At 34.4% G+C, this 12,920-nt stretch overlaps 1 protein-coding gene across 2 annotated transcripts in view; it reads left to right on the top strand.

Moving 5' to 3' along the window:
• The window catches only part of ZBTB10 (zinc finger and BTB domain containing 10), a 36,698-nt gene extending 26,174 nt beyond the window's left edge, over positions 1 to 10,524 (top strand). For both annotated transcript variants that reach the window (XM_057736928.1, XM_057736926.1), the window contains exons 3-6: positions 16 to 114; positions 4,805 to 4,981; positions 5,181 to 5,353; positions 5,631 to 10,524. In XM_057736928.1, the coding sequence (XP_057592911.1) occupies positions 16 to 114; positions 4,805 to 4,981; positions 5,181 to 5,353; positions 5,631 to 5,936 (755 nt within the window). In that variant the 3' untranslated portion in view covers positions 5,937 to 10,524. The remainder of the gene's footprint in view (positions 1 to 15; positions 115 to 4,804; positions 4,982 to 5,180; positions 5,354 to 5,630) is intronic.
• Positions 10,525 to 12,920: the final 2,396 nt, after the last annotated feature.

The following is a 12,920-nucleotide window of genomic DNA, read 5'->3' as shown; positions in this document are numbered from 1 at the left end:
GTATCTCCTTTTCAGATCTGGATGGTGCTCTACTCTCAGGGCCAGATTGTGATAGGAGTTCGAATGCAAATTTATTGGCTGAAGCCGGCTCCAGTCAAGATGGAGGTGATGCTGGTAGGTACAGTAGAATTTTATCAGGAGTACCTTTAAGAGGATTTGAAGATTGGGAGGTATTTGTGTATGTGTTTATTAAGGACCTGCTGCAGTTTCTTTTCCTTAAAGGAAAGTGTTGGGTATAAACACTTTCAGTCTGTGTCAGCTATGTTGATTATAGAATTTAGAAGCCTGGTAAATACAAATGGATAGGTATTTCTTGTTTGTTTGAGGGAGTCATTTATTTAGAGTTGTTTAAACGCTTAAATATCAAAAGCAATTAAGTTAACAAAGCTTGTGGCTTCCTGCTAGTGTATAGATGGAATGAGAATGGTAATTATCAGAATGGTTGACTAATGTATTAGCTTTGATGTAGAATAATAGTATGGTCATTTATGGCTATAGAAAATATTAATTCTAAATAGTAGTATTCCCACAGCTGCTTTGGGGGAAGTGTCCTGCACATGAAGACAAAGATTCCATGAATATTCTAAAGGATAATATAGATAAAAAGGGAGAAAGCTTTCTTTACAGAAGATTGCCAAGCTAATAAATGTAGAAGAATGATAGAATTGGAAAAATACCTATTTTGCTACAGTCTCCCGTAGGAAATGATTCAGGATCATCATTAGATAGTAAGCCATTGTTGATGGGCTTACCCCATGATGACTGGGTGAAAGTTTGTTATAGCCTATTCACATGGCCTCAGTATCATATCACAGGTTACTTTTATTCACAAAGGAGAAAAGATATCTCTACAATAGAGATCTGATGAACATTATCATAACCAAGTGATTAAAGTTAGTATGCCTGCTGTTAATGATGCACTAGCTAGCACACACCTATGTATTACAGTCTACTTGCCAGAATGTTTCACTCAACTCTAATCATGAGGAGAAAAAAAAAGAGACAGATCTTTCCAAATCCAACACGTCCAGATTCTAAAATGTTAATACCAAGAAAGACAAGCAGAGGAACCACTAGGTCGAAGGAGACCAATGAGACCAGCTGAATGCATTTAGCATTATGTCAATCTTGATTACACCATTGATCCAAAAAAAAAACCATGAAGCATTTTGGAGATAGTTGGAAAAGTGAATATGTAGTCTGAGTTAAATGATAGTCTTAACAATTTAAAAGAATTCTTGGATGTGGTAAGGGTAATGTGGTTTATGTAGGAGAAAGTTCTGAAAAGATACATGCTGTGTTTCGGGGTGAGGTGATTGAAGTATGCAAGTTGTTTTCAAATAGTACACAAAAGGTGTGTATGCACATACAGAGAGAAAGCACGTGGCAAAATTGACATTGCTGAAGGTACACAAAGGGATGTGGATATTCAGTGATTCAATTTCTGTAGCTTTGGAAATCTTTAAACAATTGATGGGAACTGGGACAACTATCTGTACTCTTACAGAAAGCTCTCAGGGGCTTTTTGTATATACAGTGTCCATGGACCAAAATTAAGCCATAATTCTGAAGAAATTGCCTTAAGGTGGTTTCTCCTAACTTGTTGAAAAGAATTTACAAAGATTTTAAAGTTAGCAGTTTACAGATTAGATAGTTTGAATTTTGAAGACTTGTCTCTTGTACAGAAAATCACTAATAGTGCCAAGAGTACTTCACTGCACTTGCTTTCTTGCTTTAGAAATCTGGTTCAAGAATGGATTTCTTTAGTTGGTCACGTGAATTCAGATGTAAAATTTAAATTTGTGCACATAAACATTTTCAGTGGAGAATAGTCCATGTAATTCATCTTATTCTTAAAAAGCAAACCCTTGGTTTAGAGTCATTTCTCTTTAGGGGACATTCCAATCCATTAATGAGTATTTTGGGGAATTTCCTGGCAGTGGGTGGTTAGGACTCTGTGCTTCCACTGCAGGGGGCAGGGGTTCTATCTCTGGTCAGGGAACTAAGATCCTGCAAGCCGCACGGCATGCCGCCCCCCCCCCCCCCCAAAAAAAAAAAAAAAAAAGAAAAAAAGTATTTTTGAAACTGAGATCCCCTTGTGTTATGGTTTTGAGTTCAAAAATGGTGTTTTCTTCTTAGTTTGCCGTTATGGAATAATGTATCCAGAAGGATATTTATTGAACCGTAAGCACAGTTATGAAGTAGATCTTAGTGACCTTAATGATCCTTCGGTTTTTTGAATTGCAACTCAAGATTCAGAATTGAAGATTTTTAATGCTTGAAATGTTTCTCTAGATCTACAGTAATGACATAATAAAAGGCATCCATGATTCAGGCAAGAAAATCATATCTGGAATACACAATGGTAATTCAAATTAAGAAAGCCTCATCTCAGACTTCTTTCATCTCTCCAGATTCTTATAACCAGTACAAATTACTTTTAGGAAGTATAAGAGCAACTTGAACAAAGGTATTGCTTTTGAGTGGGAGGGAGAAAAAGAAAACTTTGGAGGTTTTTTTTTCTTTTTTTGGATTGCTAAGGAAATACCTTTTTCAGTTTTCAAATGGTTATTTTATCAGATGATTTGAACATTAAATTTATCCTTGTTTGCAATCCAAAATAGTTACATGAGATTTGCTGTTTGTGTGTTTACTTTTACTGTATATTTGTTTTCTAAATGCTTTGGCACAATTTTATTGGGTGGGGGGGGGTACTGCCATGATACTAGTCAATTGGTACTGCCAATTGGTTTTTGGTTTATTTAAATTTAAATTTGGTTTATTTGGGTTGTGGCTTTCTTTTGTTTTTGAAGTCTGCATTTGTAACAATTGTAATATAATTTTCTGTATCCTCTAACTCCAAAGTTTTCTTTTTCTCCCTCCCACTCAAAGGTAGTACCTTTGTTCAAGTTGCTCTTATACTTCCTAAAAGTAATTTGTATTGGTTACAAGAATTTGGAGAGATGAAAGAACTTTGAGATGAGGCCTTTCTTAATTTGAATTACCGTTGTGTATTCCAGATATGATTTTCTTGCCTGGACCATGGATTGTATCTTTACTATAGATGTAGAGAAACATTTCAAGTATTAAAAATCTTCAGTTCTGAATCTTGAGTTGTCAAATCATCAGTTGTTTTAGGGCTGCTCTCTTTATTTTTATGTAGTGAATAACATTTTGCTGGATAGTAGCATATCTAACATGATTTCTGAGGTTAGTTTTCCAAGTATTTTGATCAAGTAAAAAAATATGTACATGTTAATGCTTGCTAGATAGGTTTATTCAACAAATAATTAAATGGTGTATGTTTTGAACATTAGAAATACTGAGGTGAGTAAACAGGCACAGTCCCTGCTCTTAGAGTTTACTTTGTTTTGCACTGATTTGGACAAAAGCTGTGAGTCATAAAGCTCAAACTTTATTTAGAAATGTGAAACTGAAAATTTATTAACCTTCATAGGCTACTACTCCCAACCTTATCTGCATCTCACACATACAGATACAGTGTCTCACTTTAGGATTCTAAAAGTTTACCCCAAGCAGTATTACATTACAGTTAGATTATATAACTATAGATTCAGAGGGCTTTCCTACCATTAAAAAAAAGGAAGGTGTATTGGGTAAAGGTATTCCAAGTACAAAACAATTTACAATAGTAGTAATGAATTACAGTTTTTAAATACCTTAGAGACCTTTTTGTATTGTTGGGTATTGATACTTCCACTTTTTCCTTAAGAGGGAAATCTTAAGTTCTTTTAATTTTTAAAAGAGGCAATACATCTGGCAGATAGATACAGGAAATTGAATTCTTAGAAAACCCATTTGGCAAGCATTCTTTTATAAAATTGTGTGCCTGGGAGGAAAATTATTAAACTGTTGCATGAGTGTGCTATGCCTGTGTCCTAGATAGCCTGTTCCAGCCAGAGTAAAAAGTGCAAAGTGCAAAGGCCATGAAGCGGGAGCCATCTTACTGTGGTCAAATAGCACAGACACCAGTGTGGTTGGAGTAGAGTGACCAAGGGGGTGGTTTGGAAGCAAGGGCTAGATCAGGTAAGGCTTTGTAGCATGTTGGAAGTCTTTGGCTTGTACGATGCGTAAGATGGTTAGTCCTTGCAGGCTTTTGAGTGGAGTAGTACCTTACTCTGATTTAAAGTTTATTTAAAAGAATTTCTGATTGCTGTGTTGAGAATAAACTCTAAGAAGGCAACACAGTATGAGCTGGGAGACAGCAAGTGACTGAAAATAATCCAGAGGCAGCAGTTACTGGTTGATTGGAATAGGGTGACAATAGTTATGGGGGATTCTGAATATGTTCACGTTGCCAAAAGAATTCCTGGATCCAAGAAATTACATACATACTCAAGATGGAATTAAAAATGCGCGTGGGCTCCAGTAGTTGTGGCTCGTGGTTACTAGAGTGCAGGCTCAGTAGTTGTGATGCATGGGCCTAGTTGCTCCGTGGCACGTGGGATCTTCCCAGACCAGGGATTGAATCCGTGTCCCCTGCATTGGCAGGCGGATTCTTAACCACTGAGCCACCAGGGAAGTACCTTGAATTGTATTTTAAACTGTAGTTTGTTTTCTATTCTAATAGCCTGCCAACCGGGTTATTATAAATTAGGATAAAAAGGTATGAGGCCATCTCAGTTTTAGGCTAAAATATAAGTTTTTTAATTACTATTTTATATTAAGCTGTTCTATCATAATGCTCATAAAATACAGATTTATTTTCTGTTTTTTTTTATTCTTATAAGAGGCACATCTTAATTACCATCATTACATCAGAATCACTTTTCAATTGTATTAGGTCCTTCACATGATTTCAAGTATGACCTGATGCCTGCCTCTTCAAGCAATTTCAAGTATGGATTGCTACAAGGTACTCCAAATGATTTCAAGTACGGATTGATACCAAGTGCTTCTAACGATTTCAAGTATGGATTATTGCCTGAATCTTGGCCAAAACAAGAAACTTGGGAAAATGGCAAGTATTAGTCAAACATATACAGAATTCTTAATACTTTTTATCAATTACAAGCTTCCGCATTCTAGGTTTTAAAAAACTCAGATAGCAGTAGGCCTATAATAATGCTTATTCTCAGAAACAGACAAGCTTTTGATAGCAAGTTTTCTGTTTAAAATGTAATAAGTGCGCTTGTTTTTTGTTTTTGTTTTTCTCAAAGGTGAATCATCTCTAATCATGAACAAATTAAAATGCCCTCATTGTAGCTATGTAGCCAAATACAGACGAACACTAAAAAGGCATTTGCTCATTCATACGGGAGTCAGATCATTTAGCTGTGACATTTGTGGAAAACTGTTTACTCGCAGAGAACATGTAAAAAGACATTCCCTGGTAAGAAACTTTAAATATAACTGATCTTCGAGAGACTGTATTTGTATCAGTGAAGTTTAAGGTATTTTCACACTATTACCTGCAAATGTAAGGAAGGTAGATTGTTAAATAAATTGCTTTAAACAGTGAATGTGATTTATGAACCAGTACAGAACTTCATACAGAAAGATAATGATGTATTTACTCATTGTTTAATGGGAGGTTTAATTTGAGTGGTTCAAATGGATTATATTGTCTGTACTATCCTTATATTGGATTTTTTCCCCCCTTCAATTAGGTGCATAAAAAGGATAAAAAATACAAATGTATGGTGTGTAAGAAGATCTTCATGTTAGCAGCCAGTGTTGGAATAAGACATGGATCTCGGCGCTATGGTGTTTGTGTAGACTGTGCAGATAAATCACAACCAGGAGGGCAAGAAGGTGTAGATCAGGGACAGGATACAGATTTCCCTCGGGATGAAGAATATGAGGGGAACGGAGGAGGAGAAGCTGATGAAGAGCTGGTTGATGATGGAGAAGATCAGAATGATGCATCTCGATGGGATGAATCAGGAGATGTTTGTATGTCTCTAGATGACTAACTGACCTACTATACTCCTCAAGGATGCTGCATTTGGACATAATATGAATCAACAATTTGAATTGTTGAACTTGAAGGCTTGCAAAATATGGTACATGCTGGATGGTAGTTATGTTGCTGTGAAAACTGTAGGGTCAAAGCCTTATAGCAAAAAAATTTTTTTTTTATATTTGCACAGGACTGTACAGCAGACAACCTTGTGGTTGGATTACATGGAGTCCACACATCTTCAGTCAGTTATCAAAGTAAAACTATTTTTTATTTATAGCATATACAGTAACTATATGGGTCCTATGAAAATATAGTACCTGTTCTTAAAAGCTTACATTCATGTGCCGCTCTAACGTGAGTGGAGAAAATCCATTTATTAAGAGTACAGTGACAGCTGACCTAATCACTCTGTCCACCAAACCACTCAGGCTAGTTTGTGCTAGTAGAGTTTTGTTTCTATTTTTATTTTTTATTAATTTTATTTTTTTTAATACAGATTTTCAGTGAGGGGCGTTTTCAACCCCATTGGTTCTACTTTTCTGTATTTTCCATTTTAATTTGCTTCATAACTTAAACCAAGTCTTAGGTATTATTTCTCAATTTTGTGCTGATGGGCATGTTTATAAGAACTGGAGAGGTAATTTATTGGAATGAACTAACTGACTTCCTCCATTCCCCTTTTCCTTTTTGACATGAATTTTACTACTTTACACATGAAGAATGATGTTGCAGAGTACCGTGGTGAGGTTGACAAACACCACCAAAATGATTATGATTTAGAAGTAACTTTATCCTGCTGCTCTAATCTGCTACATGGTTACTATATGACTTTCTCTGACAAGGCATTTGGTTTTGGGTATCTGTTACTTTGGCACTACTCTTGTTTGCTTCTTTTTATTTTTGCCAGTGTACTATACCTCAGTCCTATTTGAAAAGACAGAAATCTAATCAAAAGAAAAGTCATAGAAATGATAAGTGAAATGATTTGTTTTATAATTTATCCTCCATGTCCAGTTTGGTTAGCTTGTTATGCAATATAAGTGAAATATCAGGTTTTTACTCCTGTGCCCTTTTTTATCATTAAAATTAACACAAAAAGTGCATTCTCTTTTGTTTCATACTTGGGTATTCAGTGTTTGAAATTATGATAATTTATTCTTCAATTCCTTGAAGTCACTACATCTTGATATATAGTCTTTCTAGTAGTCACCATGATTTCAACAATCTGCAAAAATCTTACAAATGAAATATTGAGAGGCTTTACAATTTTTATTCTAACTAAATTCTGCAGGGTATAAGGGGTAAGTTGAAATTGCCAGATTTATTTAGTCTGATGAGAGATGAATTAGCTGATTGACTCAGAGCAGCATTTCACATAATTGATATTATCATGCACAACATTTATCAGGAACATATTGTGTATTATATGTGATTGAGGGATATCGTATTTTCAGCTTTCTTTTAAATAGAAATTGAGTATATTTTCCTATTTTATATCAGGTAACTAAATTACACTAGTCGTGTGGAAAAAATTGCGAAGTACACTTTGACAGACATAATCCTTTTGGTGCTCCATCTGATCAAAGTTGAAAAGATGATAGGTTTTTTAAGAGACAAGCTTTCTTATTGTCTCTGATTTCAGTAGAAAAATGGTTTAACGTTAGACATTGATGTCTCTGCTCGGATAAATCAAAGATAAAGTACAGTTACATGGTTAGATGCATCATTTGTCACCAAAACTTTATCATAGTTTCTACAGAACTGAAACACTGACAGAAATGGTTTTGGTCTGATTTTTGTTTAAGACTGAAGAGTACATCTTTTTCTCAATGTTCTAGACAAATGAGTAAAATGGAATTCTGGTGGGGTCCAAAGTAGATGTTAGCTGGGCAAAGATACTATGAATGGAAAAGTATTTTAAACGTAAAATGTTCTGCTTTGTGAATATGTAAGTATAGTATAAAGATTTCTTTCATCCCATTTATCCCTCTCCTTTAAAATAAACCATAGTTTACAATTGGTAGATCTGTCTATATATAAATATATATTAAAGAGAAAAGATATATATCTGAAAATCACCTAAATCTGCTTTATTAGACTACAGTTCACTTATTGCATAGAAACTGGACTTGGCTTTACATTCTTAATGTACTTTTACTTTTTCTTAAGATATGAACTTACTCTCTTTAAACTGAATTTTCTTTTATGACTTAAATCGTTTATGTATATTTGGTAAATTATGACCAAATTTTTGTTAGATTGCATACAGTAAATGGAAATACACACTTGGTACACTACGGGATTGTTGTGCTTTTGTTTTGGTTTTAGTTGGAAACAAGGTTTGATGTAGATGGCTTGTTACTGTTAATTTAAAATATTTTATAATTATTGTCCATTACCTTTTATGTTGTGTTGTGACAGATTTGGCTATATTTTTAGTCAACTGAAATATGATACTTTAAGAGTTTGTTTTTAGAAAGGTAATCCAAAGGAAAAATCTTTATACTCTTGAATATATTAGCCTCAGCCTATATAAAAGTTTCTTTAAACATTTTACCAGAAACAGAATTGACAGATTTTTCTACTTGCTGACTGCCTAACTTATTTTGTTTCATGATCTCGAGGGGACTGCCTTTTCCCTTCTAGATCTTTTTTTAAAAAAATAGTTTAGTACTAAGGTATACTACTGGATGTTTCTATTTTTTTAAGTATATTCTTTTTCTGACTTACAGTACAATTTCAGGAAGTTGATAGATAATAAGAACTTATGATTGGTCTCAGAGAGGTAACAATGGAATATTCATAATTTTGTCTGTGGAGCCTGGCGGAATTATGTGTTACACATTTGCTGAATTTTTCTCTTGTAACTTATATTTTAATGAAAAATATTTTAGAGCTTTTATTTAATGAAGGGGAAGAGTATAAACTGTTCATTTCCTATTCATTTTGTAGTAACAGACCCTCTCATAAATCAAGATCATGTATTCTTATGAGTCTCAGAAACAGTTACTTCATACGGTCCCCGCTTTTTCATTGTTATTGGCCCTCATTTTTCATATTCACTAGGTATTTTACAAAATCTTAGCACCCTAGCAATTGAGCTAAAAAAGAGAAAAGAAACGTTATAGGAAGGGGAAACTGAACAGTAATGTGTAGCTTTGAAATTTGGGAGGGAAAACATGAGCTGGTTTTGGTAGAGCCATCCTGATGAAGAGTGAGATGAAGGAGTTAATTCATGTAAAGCGCTTAGAACACTGCCTGGTGCATAATAGGGGCGTGACCTATCTTAGCCATGTAATAATACATGGGAGCCAAGACGAAAGGAAGTGGGGAGAGGGGTGGGAGAATAGGGAAAAAATAGGGAATGAAAAGATTGAGGCTTAGAAATTTGTATTAATACAATGTGTTGTTAAAAGGCCTGAAGATGACTGGAGTAGGATGATACAGGGGAAAGTGTGGTGGAAGATGGGTCTTAAAAATCATAAAATTTAAAACCAAGTAAGCTTTATTTATGTCTTTAGGATGTTATCAACATAGGATGAAAAAGTTATTTTTCTGAATAATTCCAAAAGTAGCGTTTTTGTTTTAGTGCCTGCACATGCCATTGTGCTTTACATTATCTTATCAAATCCCTTACAAGTAGGTGCTATTGTCTCCATTTTATAAAAGAGGAAAGACTGGATGAAATTTGCCTAATTTAATTCGACTAATGTAACACAGTTACTAAGTGGTAGAGCTGGGTTTTGACCAGGTCTGATTCTGAAGCCCATGTTCTTTTTATTAGCGGGCAACTTTTGTGGGATTTTAGCTCTTTAAAGGGGTCTGTCTATGGAGACATCTTTTCTGTATAAAACAGCTGTGTTAGGAATTTGAGTGTCTAATCTTTCCTCCCCCAAATATCCTTAACTACTCTTTCCTCCTAATACACCAATTGTTATATCACATGACTATAAATGAGATACCCAACCTCAGTGTAGCACATGCTATTAATTGGCTGTAGCATTTTCATTTTTAAAAGGATGATTTTTAACTGAAGAACTAGATGTGAACCCCAACTTTTGTGCCGTTCAGTCACCCAGATCCTTAAACTTAACTATGGTACATAATATACATGCTTAGAACTAACAGGTGTTTTTTCTTAGTCACTTTAGGATTTTAAATGGAAAGATTTTTTTCCTGCTGTATCCCTACTTTCAAGTGAGGTTGAACCGGTCAAGATAGTTTAAAATCCTTATTAGGGATAAGCACACTTAAAAAGATGTTTTCTAGCCCTGAATTTTATAACATTGGGTACTTAATTTGGAGTATGCTGGCTATTGAGAACAAAATTTTAGGTTGAGGAGAAGGATGGTTGAGGCCATTATGAAATGGGAGAATCAGCATTTTAAACACTGTAAACATAAAAGAACACTTTCTTCTGCCTGCTGTTTGTAAAAGCTCTTTGGGAAGATCTTTTACGAAGACCAATTTTTTAATGTAATTTACCTACCTAGTATAAGTGTCCTAAGACATGTATGTAAACTTCCACAACTGTTTTGTCTGTGTATTTAGAAAATACACAAGAATCTTTATCAAACCTAAAAATATAAACTTGTGAGCACTGAACTGCTTCTGGCTTTGTGAATTTTGTTGACTCTGACATTTAATTCAGATTTCTTTGCTTTTAACATATGCTAATTTAGACTAATTGGGGTTATGGGAACACCTTTGTAAACTTTGACTTGTATATAATTCAGATACCTTTGTACTTAAGGTTTACAAGTTTGAACTGTAGACTATTAAGGGTTTTTTGGTTTGTCTCTCTTTATATGAAGTGCATAAAAGACCCAAACTACCTCCTAGTAATGCTTGGAGAGCTGCTTTAATTAATAGATAGCAGTGATTTGTAATCAGCATATTTCATTTTTATTAGTTTTTTGGAATTCTCTGTAGGTTGTTGAAAACATTGAAATATTTTGCCTGAAATGTACATACTTTTGGAAATGGGTTGAAAAGCAAACTACTTCATCTCATATTTGCTGCATATGAGTGGATTAATGGATTATAAGTAAATATATAAATTTCAAGTCTTGGTGAAAAAACATACTTTTTTAAAAGGTTTTTGTAGTGGTAGTGTAATAGAACAAAGGAAATCATAGAATGACCAGATATCCAGATTTAATTATTAAAGACATGAGAATTTTGATTTAGTTTGGAAAATGGTGAATTGATGGGATGCCTGTATTGCATATAATTCCTAGTATCTTTAGACTTCTAAAAGAACTGTCATGTAGCCGAATTAGATATATTATATATGGTTTATATGGATACGTTCTCTATGGTTCCAAGGGATTAAGTGGAACTACTCAGAGTGCTCAAGATTAAAAAGCAGTTTTTAATAACTAAAGATAAAGTGGGATTACTTCAGGAAAAAACCAAACCCCCTCACCACAGGAGATGTCCTAAATAAAGTGAAAGATTACCTGACAAGTATTTTGGCTAAGGCAATATTGACCAGAAATTTCTATTTCAAGGTGAATTTTTTTTGTTGTAATTTTTTTTGGACCACTGTAGTTACCAACTTTTTGTTTTGCTTAGAATGTTGATAAAGTTATGCATAAGTCTCATGAAGGATATTTTGACACCAAGTGGACACAGTTGAAACTTAGAAAATTCATGTTTAGCTTTATGGAAAAAAATGTTACTTGGGCTTTTTTCTTTTTCACTACAGGTCGTCACAGAGCAATGCCTGGAAGCTGGCATAGGAAATTCAATTATTGGATCTATAGTTAGATAAGAAAGTTAAAGGTCCTGTAGATCTTAGTGTGTGTCATAACTGTCTGAATTTTGAACTAAAGGAAATTTAAAAATGGACCACAGGAAATCTGTTCAGTTAATTGAAGTGAATAAAAAATAGGCTCCGTAGTTGCATGGAGCCTTACGTGCTATTAGTACTATCTTCTGAATTTTTTTTTTCCCCCAATAGAATCAGTTTGGCAATAAGAAAATACTAGTCTTCCAAGCATAATTAGGTATGTTTTAGAGTTGTAGTGAAAGATATACAAAAGACAGTCTTCTTGGAACATGTCCCAACAGTTGTTGAGAGACAACATATAAAATGGTCGTGATAATTGTAGAATTTTTTTCGGTGTAAAGAAACTGTAAAGACTTAAGAGATAACTAATACAGAATTGATTCCCAGAGAGGGAACTACAATGACTTTGCAGTCAGTTTTAGACCAGGGCTTCTCAACTTGCATTTCAGTATTTTCCCCGTAACAAACTCATTCAATAAATATTTAACATTTGGGAAAACTTTGAAATTAGAGACTACAGATGATATTCAAATAAAATTCCTGGCACATAGTCTGAGCCCAAAATCATTTCCTAAGTGAATGATTATCTAAAAACATCAGCAACATTTTTAAGGCTTTTACCTGCTAGTATCTCGTGGCAATATAGCTATCAAGCTAATTTTGTTTAGAAGTAGTTTGTGTTGTGCCATGCATAGGATATGTGGGATCACACCAAGCCTTTGGGGCCCTTTACACCAACACCACCATAGGTGTGCATACTCCCCAAGAACACAATGACCAAACCCAGCCTTTGGCAAACACTACCATAGAGATCTCAAGGCAAGTAGTCTTGTGGTTTTTAACATACACCATCTCCATAACTTAAGTGACAAGATTAAGTATCGGCCACTTGCTGCAAAGTTTGAAATTAATGACTGGCATAGCCACCACTAACATCTAAATGTTCAGTTTATATAAGGAAGATGTGAAAAAACTAGAAAGGAACCCTATTGGAGCTTATTCCTTCATGTAGTGTAGACCGCAACAGTGCATCAATAAAAATATTTGGATCTGATGTTTTAGTTACTGATATGGTTTTTTTGTATTTTTGAAAGAGTCATGTTGGGTGTTGGCATTTATATTTAACCATATGAAAGACAAATGTGTTTTTATCTGTACTATGTTCTTATGTCCTCCTCTTGGATTTTGGTAGCACCTAGA

The sequence above is a fragment of the Hippopotamus amphibius genome, chromosome 5 (genome assembly GCF_030028045.1).
Source record: "Hippopotamus amphibius kiboko isolate mHipAmp2 chromosome 5, mHipAmp2.hap2, whole genome shotgun sequence".
Taxonomy (NCBI): Eukaryota; Metazoa; Chordata; class Mammalia; order Artiodactyla; family Hippopotamidae; genus Hippopotamus; species Hippopotamus amphibius.
This window is presented reverse-complemented; position numbering and strand designations above follow the sequence as displayed.